General features: G+C 32.2%; 1 protein-coding gene across 1 annotated transcript in view; it reads right to left on the bottom strand.

The window, feature by feature from the left end:
- The window catches only part of LOC137643904 (high-affinity choline transporter 1-like), a 27,190-nt gene that overhangs the window by 935 nt on the left and 8,755 nt on the right, over positions 1–17,500 (bottom strand). The window contains exons 8-11 of the mRNA XM_068376654.1: positions 17,104–17,207; positions 6,613–6,743; positions 5,008–5,182; positions 1–2,904 (exon numbers count right to left, since the gene is read on the bottom strand). The exon at positions 1–2,904 is cut by the window's left edge and continues 935 nt beyond it. Of these exons, the coding sequence (XP_068232755.1) occupies positions 2,697–2,904; positions 5,008–5,182; positions 6,613–6,743; positions 17,104–17,207 (618 nt within the window). The 3' untranslated portion in view covers positions 1–2,696. The remainder of the gene's footprint in view (positions 2,905–5,007; positions 5,183–6,612; positions 6,744–17,103; positions 17,208–17,500) is intronic.

Below are 17,500 nucleotides of genomic sequence, written 5' to 3'. Positions count from 1 at the left end.
TTGACCAAATCAATTACAAATATACCTTTAAACTAGTAATAAATACAAACTTCTCAGATGATGTCAAAAAATAGATGGAGAAAATTGAAATTTTACCCAATTCTTTTAGTATCAGCAAGAAACGCCAGAGGTAGATTCATCAGGTGTAGTTTTCAAGTCTAGGTAACTTTTTCATGTGTGTGTTAAATCTTGTTTTACCCTCACTCAGACCAGTGATCTATATGTGACCTATGCAGTGTCAGTTGAATATTTGCTTAATAGACGATGAATCAGGTCAGTTATTTTACAGACAAAGTTAGTCACAACCCATGCCAGATACAGTATGCATTGAATTATGTATTTTGTATGTAAATATCTTCATAGTATAGTGTCCACCTGTTCGGAAAATACTTAGATAAGATACACAATTTTGCTTTGTGGTAATTAATAAAAATAAACACGCCATCGACCCTACAAAACCTAAATAAGGTGAGAAGGGCCCCTCCCCCCAAAAAAAAAAGAAAAAAAAAGAAAGAAAAGTTTTTACGTAAAGAGTAGCTTCGGTAAAGCTACTCTTTATAAGAAAAATATATGATATTGAGAATGAGAGTTATGATATTCTACAGCTGTTTTGTATCTTTGTTTTACAGTTGCTACTGTAATTTTAGGAGATGTGGGTCCTCATCCCTTCACTCTTTCATTCTTCCCCTTAAACAAATGAAGCACCTCTCCTTAAAACATTTTCTAGAATTTTGGAAAAGACAACAAAAAACTTATAAAACATATTTAATTTCATTTTGCATTTCATTGTATTTCAAAGCTGCATTGTATTAAGACATAAAGTTAAATGGGAGAACAATGTTATATAATGACTATTTTTACATTTTGTCTTACTTACTGACAGGATGAAGCATCACTCATAAACAAATCATTAATCTAAATCACCTCTTATTTGTAATGTGCAAATTCCCAAAGTAGCGTCATGGGATCCAACATTGTGTATCATCCGCTGATATCTTGATCATGTGAAACCTCTCAATCCTGAGCAAATCTTTGCTTTTATCTCTTTGTTTCAGCAACTGTGATGTATTGATGTTACTTGAGTCTATGCATTTTCACAGAATATTGGTATTAATAAGGTTGAAAGAAGAAGAAGAAGAAGAAGAAGAAGAAGAAGAAGAAGAAGAAGAAGAAGAAGATTTTCACGAAATGAGAACAAAATGATTACTTCTCACTTCCTGGTTTGACCTGAATTTTATTTACATTCTTGATTTTTAGTATTATAAAATAAAAAAGATTTTTAGAGAAATTTTCAATAATATTGGTAATACAGTATTTTACATAATAGCTAACTCAGGGCTGAGGCAGCTAATTACATGAGGTACGACGCTCTCCTTACCAACATTTCAAATTACCATAGTATTCCCTAGCTATAGCATTTAATTCTGTTTTCTGTTTGAAACATTGAGATGACAATTCATTTACTCTTCCTCTTGCTTTTCATTTCTTTGCCCTGTTGTCATTCATAAATGAGTTCTTCAGCACGGGTTTGAATCAGTTTAGGAGCAGTTTAGGTCCTCCGTATTTTCTGCGTGCAGTTTCTTTACGCACGGTCAAAACTCCTCATCTGGCGTGTCTAACATACGGCTATGCAAATCCAGGGTTTAAAGGTTTAAAGGCCTCTCATAAATGGCAGAGGCAAGGGACCGTGACATTGCCCTATCAAGCAGGACAATGCCCTAGAGACTGATCAGCCCCCAAGCCCCATCTCCACCCAAGCTAGGAGCAAGGAGGGCCAGGCAAAGGCTGCCGATGACTCAGCAGATAGAGATAAACCTTTATGCTCCCCAAAAGCCTTCCATCCTTAGCTCACAAAGACGGTGAGGTTGCAGCGACTAAAGGAACGGATGAGTTTGAGCGGGACTCGAACCCCAGTCTAGGGTGTTACCACATCGGCCACCAGACATGCAGACGAGGGGCGCAGCAGTACAGATTCACCCAAGGTCCTTTAATGAGAGGATTCATCTATTGGGAACGCCCAAGGTCGTCATTGGTCACGATGGATTTCCTTTAATAAGTCCTCAACTGTCTGACGTATAAAGGAACAATAAACGAATGATGTTATTTGTGTAAACATTAAATTTTGTGCTATTAGTTAATTCTTAGGAAGCCTTATTACATTTGACGAAACAAGAATAGTGTATTCTTGAGGACAATGTGTTATTACGCATAGATACCTCCCAAGGAAAGTCTGCATGTATAAATACCCAAAACAGCTCGTATAGGTAATAATCATAAGACGAAATAAAAAAAAAAAAAATATATATATAACAGAACCCCATAACATGTATTTTTTTCTTCAGATCAGCTGCCAATTGGGAAACTGCTAACCAGAAGATGCCTTGTCCGGAAGGAGTTTTGGTAAGAAGCTAAGAAGCTCTCATTGTAAATATATATACATATCAAGAGGGTCCTTGAAATCAGTTCAATTCTGTCCCCTAACAACAAACAGAAACAGTCCAAAGATTATCCTTCGAAATACTGAAGACATTGTTCCCTTGACATATCCATCCATTCTGCAAGCGCTCATGACAGTACATGTGACAAAAATATATATTTATAAGAGTATATATATCTATATATGGTGAATCATCATTTTAGAAAAAATAAGAAAAAAATAATAATCTACGACTCTTATGAGGAACAATATGACAGGTTCACACTTTGTTCACAACGTCGATGGGGTCTGTCGGCTCTGTGTAGCTCACGGCGGCCAGTGGGTTCCCGTTGGAGGATTTCCCAGTGGTTTCAACGGGTTTGGAGAACGCCAGGTTGCGGTGGTAGGTGCTGTTGTCTGTAGCCAGCTCCTCTGTATCCTCACAGGTTTTTGGAGGCAAAGTTTTGAAGCATTCAAACACATCGTACCTGAAATATGTTTGAAATTGGATAATATTTTTATCTGTTTTTTTTTTTTTTTTTTTTTTTTTTTTTTTTAATAGTTTATACGTGACATCTATTTTAATGTTGTTAGGCTACTGTTCATAAAATATCTTATTTTAAGTGTTCATTATTATTACTGTAGTTTATCTGTTTTTTTTTTATAGTTTATATGTGACATCTATTTCCATGTTACTGTTCTTAAAATATCTTATTTCAATTGTTCATTACTATTACTGTAGTTTATTTATTTCCTTGTTTCATTTCCTCATTGAGAACGGATTATACATATATCTATTCTTATAGTTTATATATGAAAGATATGTTTTAATGTTGTTACTGTTCCTAAAATATCTTATTTTAATTGTTCATTACTGATCTTGTAGTTTATTTATTTCATTGTTTCATTTCTTCAGCGGGCTATTTTTTCCTATTGGAACCCTTAGTCTTATAGCATCTTGCTCTTCCAACTAGGGTTGTAGCTTAGCTAATAATAATAATAATAATAATAATAATAATAATAATAATAATAATAATGATAATATAAATTTTTCATGAGATGTGGTTTATTTTAGGATTTAACTTATTCATAATCATTACCAAATAAGTATTTTTATTGGACTGTAGAAGTTTCTCGAACAATTAGATTGCAGATAAGATTTGATATAAGACTAAGAAATTTAATGTAAATGATATAACTATGATAGAATTAATTTTAAAGATATTCCGAGAAAAGCCTCAACATGACCATATAAGGAAATATATAAACAAAATAGCAAAAACTGAATATTTTCCCTCTACAAAATCGTCCATAATGGAATAGAAAACTAAATAAAGAGGAATTTGGAAAAAAAAAGAAAAACAATTTTTAAGAAAAATTTCTACATATGCTGTGTATGATACTCGATCAAATATTTGCCTTTCAGATTGTATATTTTTTTTCTTTTTTATAATCCATCTGTGACTGGTTGTCTTTTTTCTTTCTGGAAGATCTTATTGAAGAAAAAAATTTCAGAATTCACTTTTCAAAACAGCCTCTTGGGTTTGAAAGTATGTTGATTTTACCAAAAGCTCTTCTCCACAACCACTTGCAGAAATAATTTGTTGAGATCAATTGAAAACTGGTTTGAATTTTCTGTGCATTTGGAACTATTTTATGTATTTGCCATTCTGAAGAGTAAATAGGAAAGTGCGATATCATATTTGGTTTCTGGTGCGAATGGAACATGATTCTTTGTGACTGATAGAGGAGTAGTTAGTAACTACTTTTAGTTGCTGACACGAATGGAAGAGGATTTTTTTTTTTGTGACTGATGGAGAAGTAGCTGGTAACTGCTTTTGGTTGCTGACACGAATGGAACATGCTTGCTTTTGGTTCCTGACACGATTGGAACATGATTCTTTGTGACCGATAGAGGAGTATTTAGTAACTACTTTTGGTTACTGTCACGAACGAAACACGGTTCTTCGTAACTGACAGAGAAGTAGCTAGTGCCCGTATTTTGGTTTCTGACACGAATAGAGCATACTTCTTTGTGACTGATAGAGGAGTAGCTAGCCGCCCCTCCCCCCACCTTTTTTTTTCTCTCATGAATAGAACATGATTCTCTGTGACTGATAAAGTAGCTAGCATTTTTTTTGCCTTCTGACATGAATAGAACATGATTCTTTGTAACTGATAGAGGAGTAGCTAGCACATTTTTTCCTTTTTTTTTTTTTTTTCAGTTTCTGACACGAAAGGAGCATGATTCTTTGTGACTGATAGAGGAGTAGGTAGCACCCTTTTTTCGGTTTCTGACACGAATAAAACATGATTCTTTGTGACTAATAGAGGAGTAGCCAGCAATTTTTTTGGGGGGGTGGGGTGGGGGGGGGGGTGGTTTCTGACACGAATAGAACATGATTCTTTGTGACTGATAGAGGAGTAGCTAGCACTTTTTTTTTTTTTTTTTTTTTTTTTTTGGGGGGGGGGGGGGGTTCTGGCGCGAATAGAACATGATTCTTTGTGACTGATAGAGGAGTAGCTAGCACTTTTTTTTTTTTTTTTTTTTTTGGTTTCTGACACGAATGGAACATGATTCTAAATCTCACCTGTCAGAGATGATTCCCTTGGTGAAAAGTAACTTTGGGATGACCGAGAAAGCGATGAGGCAAGCTAGAGACACAAGCATTGATACCGTTCTGAAAGGGAAGTTTTGCTGGCCCTTTTCGACGTCATAGAATGGATAGTGGATTACAGCAGGCACTCCAATGTATGGTTCACCTCCTGAGAAAGTAGACGGGATTTAGTCATCTGGTTATAGTGATTAATCACAGTAGACTTACGTGATAGAGTGATTTTAGTAATACGCAGGACTATATAAACACTTTAAAATGTAATAGGGTATACTTTCAAACATAAATATCTAGTCAATAAAACTTTTGTCAAAATTTGTTGAGATGTAGATATAATATATTCATTATAATTTAGAAAATAGGTTTAAGAATGCTAAATATACTATTCATAAGGCCTACTTTTGTAATAAACCGCTTTAAGATAAGAATGTTTAAAAAAAACATTTTGAAAATGTATTTACCATGAAGGCAGAATTACCATCAAGGATATTTTTTTTTTCTAAAGAATTGATTCAATGTTATATTGTCGTACAGGAATTAGATTTTTCATCACTTCCCTCGTGTTTAAGACCCTTCGTACAAAGGTTTTGGACTAAAAGATCCACATGAAATGTGAATGTAGATAACTGATTTTACCAGCTATTTCTAAATTTGCAAACTAAACTAGACGCTGCTAAGGATTGAATCTTTAATCCTGGGATGCATGAAAACAGGATTGATTATTTTTTGGTCTCTTGAAAAACTTTTTTTTATCCTTCCTCCCTGGGAGAGGATTCGGAAGGGTGAGGGAGGCTAAAATCTCCCTCCCCCTTCTCTTTGTAGTTTGAGTGATTGGATGGGATTTCTCTCTCTCTCTCTCTCTCTCTCTCTCTCTCTCTCTCTCTCTCTCTCTCTCTCTCTCTCTCTCTCTCTCTCTCTCTCTCTCTCTCTCTCTGTAGTTTGGTCCGGTTTGACTAATTGTAAATTGTCCAACTATTTTTTTGCCCAATTAAAAAAAGAATTATTTATTGTGCTTATAATGTTATTTTCACTTAGTTTTCCTGCAATGTTACAGAATGCATCAGCATCATTAGGTCTGGTCACTGTGTGAACGGGTTACCGCCAGTGAAAGCATATTTGACCGACGCCCTTGTTTAAAATATATATATGTTTACTGGTCTTTCTTTTAATCTGTATTTTACTACTCTTCTCTCCTCTATGACTAATCTCATGTTCTTGAATGCATATTTTGAATGATAATAATAATAATAATAATAATAATAATAATAATAATAATAATAATAATAATAATAATAATAATAATAATAAAAAGAAGAAGAAGAAGAAGAAGAAGAAGAAGAAGAAGAAGCCTCAAAATGTTCATGGTAAAGTTTGATAACGAATAAGTTATTAGAGAATGTCCTATTGTCACAAGTATCACGTGACAACATACAGCAAAAACCAGGAGGAAGTAATGAAATATTTTCTTACGTTTTATATTGCACCCCGAAGAAGTGTAAATTAGAATACACAAAAGCGCTAGGCACTTAAATATTCAATTATTTCCAACTAGCTTTTGCTGTTTATTGGAGAATGCCTTACCCAAAAGGCGCACGATTAACCCGACGGTGAAGGCCACGAAGGAACCGTAAGTATTCACGTGTTCTCTGAAGTGTACAACCATCAATAGTTGTGGGAACAGGATCACGTAGACGAGATCTCCGCACAATTTGCTAGAGAAGAAGAGAAGAACAAAACGATTATAAACAAAAGGTAGTAACATGGTGCTAACGCATAACAGAAATCAAAGCTGTAACTATAAATTATTATCTTTATTTTATACGTAAAAATAGTTTGCTGTCTAAGTGTTATATATGAATAGCACACAAGTGATGTGGATATTTTTATGGGGGATGGAGGTTTGAAAGTGTAGGCCTACAGGGAACTGGCTTTAATTGAGAAATATATCAGGATTTAGTGACCAAATTCAGGACGGTAAGAAAGGGGTTAAGGACAATAATTTACGATGAACTCTAAATCTTTGAGGAGAAATATAGTGAAGTCTTTGGGATACTCCATTTTCAAAAAAAAGGTCTTTGGGCTTACACAGGTAACAATGGGAACATAAAAGACAAAAAATAGTTAGTACAAAAAGTAAATAAAGTTTTCAAACACACGATCTGCCACGATAATCTTAGAGTAGCTTCGTAGCTGTGAGTAAACTTAGTGTAAGACATACTGGACACTTCGGATGTCGTGGTACACATTATGAGTTATTAAGGGGTAAGGGGTAATGTGTTGTAAGGGTTGATAAGGTTGCCAGGGATTAGAGGATAAACACCTAAAGGGACCTTTCTCCATTAATGGTAATTTTAATGTTACAGCTGGAATAAAATCAACTACTGAACTACAACTAATGATAATGTCGGACAGTTGTACTTTAATGAAAATCTTAAGTGATAAAAATAGTCTGAAGAACGACTAAATGATTCAGGAAAGTCTTAGCAACCCTTTGTGCCCTAAATTTCGCTAAAATCGCTCGATTGGGGTTTCTGTTAATTTCTCTGCAGGATCAAAATGAAATGATATTATACCTTCTTGTAAGAATTATGACGAATCATTTCAGTATTTTCCATGATAAATTAAACCAAATGGATCGTAAGTTTAAAAGTAGCAATACAAAAGGAATAAATTATCTTTTCGTTGCAATGCTTACTAAAAATTATGAATTATAGTTATAGGTAAGTAACTTTATAAAACGTACTAAAATATACCTTAATCTAGACAACTAGAGACGCATGAAAAAAAGCTTAGGTAATCTAAACAAATATTTCAGAATTTGGAGAGCAATAAGCGTAATGGAAAATTTGATAAAATCTTTTTCACAGATATATTTTTAACTTTTATACTACGAAAGGTAAGACCCATAAAATGGAAATTTAAATTTCTTAGTGTTTAGTGATCTGTAGGAATTTATAACATTTTCAGGAATATTTATCTACACAAAACGAAGTGGGGAATTTACATCACGAAGAAGTCGAAGTTATATCTCAGACCTACCAAAAGTATTATAACTTTACAGTCATGATAATAAAACAAATGTTCAGACCAACAACACAATTGAACATATAATCTTATGGAGCACAATACACTAATGCTATTCACGGTGATTTACACTTCATGGTTAAAATGTCATATCAATGTGTATATGAAATTCAATTGAGAACGAAGCAAAACGTATTCCCGAGGCAGATTACATTAAGTTGATAAAAAATAAATCGTCGAATGAATAAGGAAAATCTATATAAAAAAACAGATTCGTTAAGTTTAACTAAAATGATTATCTTCAAATTAAAGAAAGAGGTGCTGGTTATATAATACTTTTTTTTTTTTTTTTTTTTTCGAAACAGGGGTGAATAGGCTTTTGCCATAAATCATTATATGATGAATGAAAAAGGATTAGCATACCAAATACTACTGGAAACTAAGATAACACAAAAGAACAGGACCGCCTTTCACAACGTAGAGTAAATAATAACAAACTCGTTAGATGCAGGAAGGTAAACTGAAGGCGAAAGCTCTTGGCATAATTGAGAAATAGCTTAAAAAATATTCAAATTTTCCTTATGAAGGGTAAGTACAGTTGGCGACATTAATTCCGGTGGACTTTACGGAGCACTGAGATATCTAATAGCTGTATCTTGTAGCAGGCACCGCTGTGTATAGCCAAAGTGAAACTGCTGGCAACGCTGCCTGTAAAGCAAAGTTACTTAGCTTGTAAAAACGTGATCAAAAATAATTTTATTAATTTTGTGAAGTTATGCATATGAAATATTGTTATCTGCTCAACAACACTTTGTAAAATTTATAAAAATACTTTTGATAGCATGTTTTCAACCTAAGCGACTTTCTTATACAGGCAGCATTGTTAACAGGTTCGCCTTTGCTAAAAGACGCAGCGTTACATGCTACAGTGTATAGCTATCAGACGTCTTCATTTTCCGCGAAGAGTACCTGAATTAAGGAGGCCAACTGTAAAATAACTGCAACATTTTAGTCAAAAAGTCTCAAGGAGAATCCTCACCATATTTAAGAAAGACAAATTACTCAACTCATCGTTGAAGGAGGTCCTATTTTAGAATTAGTTAGGTTGGACATTTGAAAATTCTTCAGGGAACAATGGGGAGTTTGGAGGAAGAGTAACTGATGTTTATAAAGATCATGTATTGCTAAATTACACCTGGTATTTGTGGACAAGTTGTATGATTCTATATTCATATATCACGTTAAAAGAAAATTGGGCAAACCGTATTCGTATATATAATGAAAGCATTCACTCACACTTATACAATTTATGTACAGTATATATAAATACACAGCCAGCCACACACACACACACACACACACACACACACATATATATATATATATATATATATATATATATATATATATATACATAGATATACAGTATATATATGTGTATATATTTACATATATATGCATATATATATACACACAAATATATATATATATATATATATATATATATATATATATATATATATATATATATATATATATATATATGCTTATATACAGTACATAGAGATATACATATAAATCACTTGCAAATATATATATATATATATATATATATATATATATATATATATATATATACATACATATATATGCATATTACGTAAATACTCTTGCGTGCACACACATACAAACACACATATACAGTATATATATGTATATATATATATATATATATATATGAATATGTATATATATATATATGTGTGTGTTTGTATGTGTATATACAGTATATGTATATGCACACTTACATACAAACACTTTATATATAGGTATATATATATATATATATATATATATATATATATATATGTATATATATATATATATATATATATATATATATATATATATATATATATATATATATATATATGAATACACACACACACACACACACACACACACATATATATATATATATATATATATATATATATATATATATATATATATATACATCCATATAAAAGAGCATATCAGAGAACCAACTACATATACTTATCATACTCGCTATCTCTTACACACAACTTCTGAGTTTCTTCAATCACTTAGATTACAGAATGCGACTTTTTACACCTCTAACAAACCTTCGTAATTGAGAGAAACAAAACAGGAAAAAAATATTTGCAATGTGGAACAAGACGTACAAACAGAGGGTAAGCTAAATGAAGTCATGAATATATCGTATGACGAAGAGAATGATTGTGGACGATGAGTTCGTGGCATGAGATTTTTTTTCTTTTTTTTTTCTTTACAGGTGAAATACATTCGGTACATGTGTATCTGAAAAAATCAGCATGAGTTAATGGCGTGGAAAGCTGCTGTGAGAATGAATTGATACACACATTGACGTATATATATATATATATATATATATATATATATATATATATATATATATATATATATATATATATATATATATATATATATATATATATATATATATATATATATATATATATACAGTATATATATGTATATATATACATATATAGTATATATGCATATATATATATAAATAAATATATATATACAGTATATATACGTATATATATATATATATATATATATATATATATATATATATATATATATATATATATACATATATAGTATATATGCATATATATGTATAATTATCTATATATACACAATTCTATATATATACATATATATACACACACACACACATATATATATATATATATATATATATATATATATATATATATATATATATATATATACATATATGTAAGCTATATATGTATATGTATATGTATATATATATGTATATATATATTCAGTTATATATATATATATATATATATATATATATATATATATATATATATATATATATATATATATATATTCAGTATATATATTCACCTGTATGTGCATTCCTATGCGCGTGGATGACAATCCTTGCTATTGCATATGGACTGGATTGCAGCCCTATTACCAAAACAAGAAAAAAAAAGCATTTTTGTTTTCGAACTGTGATGTGAGCAAAACAAGAAAAAATATGAGACTATGAAGTTGGACCTTCCTCATAATAACATGAGAGGGAAATGGAGACACACATAACCGAATCATTGAATCCCCCTCTAAGTATGTGCCCCTGGACGTCACCCGTTTTGGCTCACTCGAATTACCCCGCCGGTTGCTTGCTTGGCAGAGATGCCCGGGTTGTTTGTTGGCAAGGCCCTTCCACGCGTGTCCGCTTAAGCCCTTGCTAATCTTGGGCAGAAGCCGGAGTCGACTGACTGAAACATGACAGAAATACAACGACAACTCTACAAGTTCTCTCGGTCACCTTTCTAAAGAAAAATAAAGACAACTCAGCTCTTTCGTGGGTCCAGATGTGACATAATGTATAGGCTATGATATTCTTCTTCTTTTTTAATTCACAGCAGTTTTTAAAGACCTTTCTTAAGGAAAAATAAAGACGACTCAGCTCTTTCGTGGTCCAGATGTTGCATAATGTATAGGGTATGATGTTTCTCTATTTTTTTAACTCACAGCAGTGAAAACCTTTCTGAAAAAAAAATTCTTTCGTGGGTCCAGAAGGGACATGATGCTTAAGCTGTGATATCCTGTTTTTTTTTTTTTTTTTTTTTTTCTTAAACTCACATCAGTGAAGAGCAGGTCTTAGCTGAGTCCAGACACTGCCTTTCCTGTGTAACAGTTGATTAAAGTTTAAGACGCCATATATGTTTTGAAATTAAATCAGGTCAGCAAAAAAATAGGCTGAAAGACTTTGTATGTGGAAGTTTGGCTTAGAGTCGAAAAAGAACTTACATGGAAAACTGTTTTCCTGGTCAAAGCTTAGTACCTATAGAATCTATTGTACAAGGAAACAATGAATTAGCTCCAGTAAACAGTCTTACAGAAAGTCTAAATAAGTTATATAGGAACGACATATTTACTCACATACCAGGGCTTAATATCTCTACCACCCCTTTGATATGAGGTAATTTTGCTGGTTCCTGTTTAAAGGTTAGATTACTGTAAGTAAAAGATGCATTAAACCTTGTGCAACTGCATTGTACTTGGAACTCATATACCAAAATAAAGGAACTAAACCTGCTGTCTAAAAAGCATTTTGTTTTACAAGTTATAAATGACAATAATTTGAAAAGACACTACGTTAATGTATTCCTCCCCTGTCTAAATATAGAAATCAAGTGGCCGTCACATACGTTCAACCAAACTATCATAAATAATTAATATTTCTGATTAGAAAAGTTGAATGGTTTAAGTACAGTATATCATACAGTATGAGCTTTGCGTTAAGTAAACAAGAATAACGTAATGATTCTGGACAGGTACCAACATAAAAAAGAGGTGTTTTGTAAATATAGGTAAAATGAAGGACAGAAATTGGAGACAAAAAGAATTGTTTGGAAAAATATACTAACATTACTAAATGTAAGCTATTGTTATATTTAATGATGATTTTGTCATAGAGACAAAACGTGTGAAGATAATAAAACCCCAGAATTTATGCTAATGATGATAATAGAAAATTGCTCACTACAAAAAATAAGTTATGGTGATTTTGATGATGTTTAGAGGAAGATGAAAAATATAATAAAAAATAGTCCTTAATTCACGTCTTAGAATTCCCAAAATGAAATATGAATATGAAAAATAAAATATCCCTACCTATAACAATTAAAGGCTATTTCAATTTGCTAACAGCAGATCGCCCTAAAACTAATTGTAAGTTTGAACCTATCAGAAAGATAATTACAGCTCATTTAAACGATGACAAAGTTTAATTTGAAAGGCCTTCATCAAGCAATGAAATAGGTTCCAATACATTGGAATTTTATGTAAATTCATCTAAAAGGATATTCAATCAGATTTCTAAAACAAGTTAGTATTTAGAATTATGAACTGAAATGCTTTTAAGAAAGTGGTCAAGATTCAGGTGAATTCATTACAAATAAAAATTTTCATATACAAATAAATGATTCGTGAGAGATAATTGATAATTGATCAGCAAGATGCTACTGATTATCAAAACTGGTAAAGGAAATTCAATCTGTTGCAACTAATTTTTTTCATAAAAATTCTGAAACTGAAGGTTTGGTGAAGAAAAGAATGGGCTATATTGGGCAATAAGAATACATTGAAAGGAAATTATTTTTGCGTTTTTTTTTATAAGTCTTCTGTGTTTATAAGATAAAGAACTCTTATCTTTTAAAAGCGCCATAATACCTTCCGTAAATAAGATTCTTTATACAAGGAAAGACAATACATTAGATATATACGAATATATACGGAAATTTCTAGTGATTAATTGGCAGTTGTCACTCATAAACCTTGTTGCTAAACATCTTATTCCTTATTTATGACTAAATAATTTATTTTACATATTTACTTAAATATTACAGTGACGTTATTATGATTTGATATTGATACATATGTACAATTCTTACATTATTATTTTTGTTTATTTAGCTATTTCAGTTTAAGTTTTAAGCATGCAAGGATAAAAACAATTTAAGTTTTCCTATTAAAGTGGAAATCTGTTCAAGCAGCACAAAAAAGTGGTAATCAAAAGTAAGGTGTTCTGCTCATTTAAGAACAAGTGGAGCAGACTCTCTGAGAAGAAATATTGACTAAAACCCATCTCAACCCTTCCAATGCTTCATGGTCAAAGAAAATATTCTGGAAAGAAAATATCCAAGTTTGTCTTCGATGATTTTTTCTTATTGTCTTTACGTAATTCTTACCATAAAGCAGTAGGAGAGATCATTGCTAAATTGTTTGCTAACCTCGAGAAAATAGTACTTTACAAAGTAATGATTTGTTCTTTGAAGAGATAATTAGAGTAAGACAAAGACAGAAAGATACTACAATGCCAACTCTTTATAGACGGAAGACAAATTCTGAATTCTCAAAGGAATATGACCCGTTGGAGCCTTGGAGCAAATTTTAAAAAGATGTACTGTCTTCACTATGAAGAGTCAACTGCGCTGTAAAAAATTAACTGCATTCCACATTTTTTTGAAGCTGAGGATGTTTAGTGATAAATCTCCCTTCTTCTGTAGCCAATTTTATTTAGAATATCAGAGATTATTTCCTTTTCTCTATCAGAATGTTATTGAGAATTCTGTTGATCTGTTTTTATTCACAAGCTTCAAGAGGTTATGCTTAAATTTGGAATTATTTCTAGCTTGCTGGATTTGAAAGAGACATAAATCAGTACAGATCCTCAGCATTTCAATTGCGTGAAAGGCAGTTTCAGATTTTCTTTTATCTAAGGACTTACTATCAACTACCACTTACACATCCACACTGTACTGGGCATGACAAGGCTGAAATAACGGAGATTGTCAGTAAAGTCTTCAGACAAAGAAAATAAATTGAATTTTAAGTTTAATTTATTACATTTTAAGAATGATTGAATTGAAAAAAAAATAATAGTTTCTGTTTGTTTCTTAATTTCTTGATCTTACTGCAGTAAAATGATAAAATTTTCAGGTTGATTTGACTAACAGCCTTAAAGTACAAAAAAGGCAAACATTAGCCTAGCAAGTTAATTGCAAACCTTTGGTAAGTGAGTCAATATCACTCAAAATAATTCAGTTCGTCGTAGGAGCCCCTAAAATGGTCAGTACTTTTCAGCAATGTTTACAATTTTCAGTATTTTATACTTTATCCTTTTAACATTTCATCTGTTATTTTGTCAAAAAAATTGATAAGAATTAAGTAGGTAGATTTCAAGACTTGAGAAATTCGACTATGTAATGAAACTATTCTATTTTCAAGCTTCCCAGTTAGTAACAAGGCAATGTATAAATGAAAAAAATGCGGAATAGGGTAAAAGAAAATTACCCTCCTGTGATCCTTGATCCTTTCCAACATTATGAAGACTGTATTTATTTTCTAAAATGAATCAGAAATCTACCTACCAACATTGTTATTCATAATAAATATATACCAACCAAATGAGGGTTCCTTTAAATATCACTTAGTGAGGTTGCTGTAGGATATGTGACATAAAACTAGTTAAGGAGAAATTAAAAGCGAGGAAGTTGCTTGTTCGAGGTTTAAAAAGACATATCAGGCAAAGTATGAGATCTATTATGAGATCAAATTATGGGTTGTCTATAGCAGAACATTAGGTGATGTACCGTTGCATAGAAGAAGAAGCACTGATTAAAAAAAAAAGGGGTTATTTCACTAAAAGGATACTACTGTATAGTCGCTGCAGAGATTCCGGGTGAAATAAGCCCCACCCACTGATGACGTCATAGGTAATGTGGGAGACAACGTGATTGGTTATGACGTCATAAGGGGGTGGGGATTATTTCACCCGGAATCTTAGTAGCGACTATAGTAATTGCTATTTTCAGCCATTCGTATGATGCCACATATGTTTAGCATATGGACAGAATGGCTAATGGAAGATTTGATTACATGTTGTCCACTGTAATCAAGATTACATTATTGGCTTCATCTATAGAATTATATCACTACGTATGGAAATGGTACTAACACATTTGCTAAGTTTAAGCTAGTCTAAGAATTTCTAATTAATCAGAGTTCGTAAAATAACCTGCATAGCTGTGATCTTCGCAGTGATCATGCTTCTCTAATGCTAAAAACTCAGTATATGATAATTCAAGATATAACAGAATGAGGACTATATGGCTAAAATTATATGTGATATATTCATTCAGATAAAGGGTACTACTGAAAAGCCTTGAAGCACATTCCAAGTCGGTTCTGAAAGTTTTTTTTTTTTTTAATTCAATTACAAAATGAAAGGGAGAAAACAATTATTTTGGTACGGTATTGTTAGAACTAGATAAACAGTCACATAATTCCTTGGTCATTATCTGAAGAGTTATAGCAGATTTTGAATATGAATTTTATCTTCAGGTGACTTCTATCTTCAATTTACCAACTGTCACAAATTCAGTACAAGTTCTTCTTTAATTGTTCATCAGATAACATCATTATGATTTGGTCAAGCCAGTAACCATAAGCTGATATAAAAGTTTAGACCAAGTTTTCATTATTGCTACATTTATTTTAAATATAGTTAGTACAAATATAATATGAACCCTTGGACGTTGTTTATCGTTTGATGTTTGTAATAAATCAATTTAGTCTTTAAAGTTTCGTAACTAAATGAAGTGAGTCATATATAGCAAAGATGCCTTTGTTATTTTAGTGTTAGTGAAAATCTCATAGAAAATGAAGTGAATAAGAAAATACTACTTCATAACAAGTGACATATTCTGTCACTCGACATCTTGCCAACAAACTTGACAACAATGATAGCGATCATTCTGATAGTCATTAGCACCTCTAAGGAAAGATCTTTTTTTATACTAATGAAAATGAACGTGAATACAAAATTGTAATTCGTGGTTAGCGAAGTGCAGGATGCAATGCTAAGATCAGTGAGAGAAGTCGGCGTCTTGTAGTACAATATGGGTTAATTCACACTATCGGTCAAGTAGCGCTTCGCCCTCGAGCGCTCCGTTCTCGCTCCAGTCACGGTCCGGTCAAATATTGTTATATGATTTTAAATGGAAGAATTCACACTGGCGCTCCGGTTCGCTCTCGCTCCAGTCTCGCTCCGGTCATGATAGAAAATAAAATAATACGTACAATAACAGGCTAATGTTCACTGCTTAAATACATTTCCTGGTGTCACTGAACAATATTCCTATATAATTATGCATTTTCCTTATAATCATAATTTTGCCAAGAAACTGAACGGACCGAAGGTGTGAACACCCCTAGAACCTAGACCGAACCGAGAGCGAACCGACTCTGGAGCGTGATCGGACCGATAGTGTGAATCAACCCTATAAGTTACCTAATCTACACAAGACAATGCGTGAAGGAGCTTTGGAAGGTAATCTTTTCATGACTATTTTTTTTCCTTATGCCAGTGTGTCTGTAACACGTGACCTGCAGCAAGCACAGCAATACAGTCTGGGGAAAACTTACAACAGATAGTAGATGCTGTGGATCAGGATGCCAATGGTCGAAGCGATGAGGGCCACAGCAACAATGGCGCCTCTCATTACCCAGATCACTTCGCGGTCGCTTGCCTGTTTGTATTGATAGCAAGTTAATAAAAAAAAAAAAAAAAATGAAATTTAGTGTTTATAAATGGAAACTTGAGGTAAATTGCATTGAATGGGATTGATATCCAATCAATCAAAGTGATTCATGGCAATAATGTATTGAATCAATATCTTTCAGTTGATTCAATCAATCAAAGCGATTGATGACAATTATGTATTGAATTAATATCTTTTACTTGATGTATTTCTTTTATGTCTTAGCATTTGTTAATAGCTCATAGATATACTTGAAAAAAAACAAATACAAGAGAGACTGC

This window comes from Palaemon carinicauda, chromosome 7 (assembly GCF_036898095.1).
Source record: "Palaemon carinicauda isolate YSFRI2023 chromosome 7, ASM3689809v2, whole genome shotgun sequence".
NCBI classification, from domain to species: Eukaryota; Metazoa; Arthropoda; class Malacostraca; order Decapoda; family Palaemonidae; genus Palaemon; species Palaemon carinicauda.
This window is presented reverse-complemented; position numbering and strand designations above follow the sequence as displayed.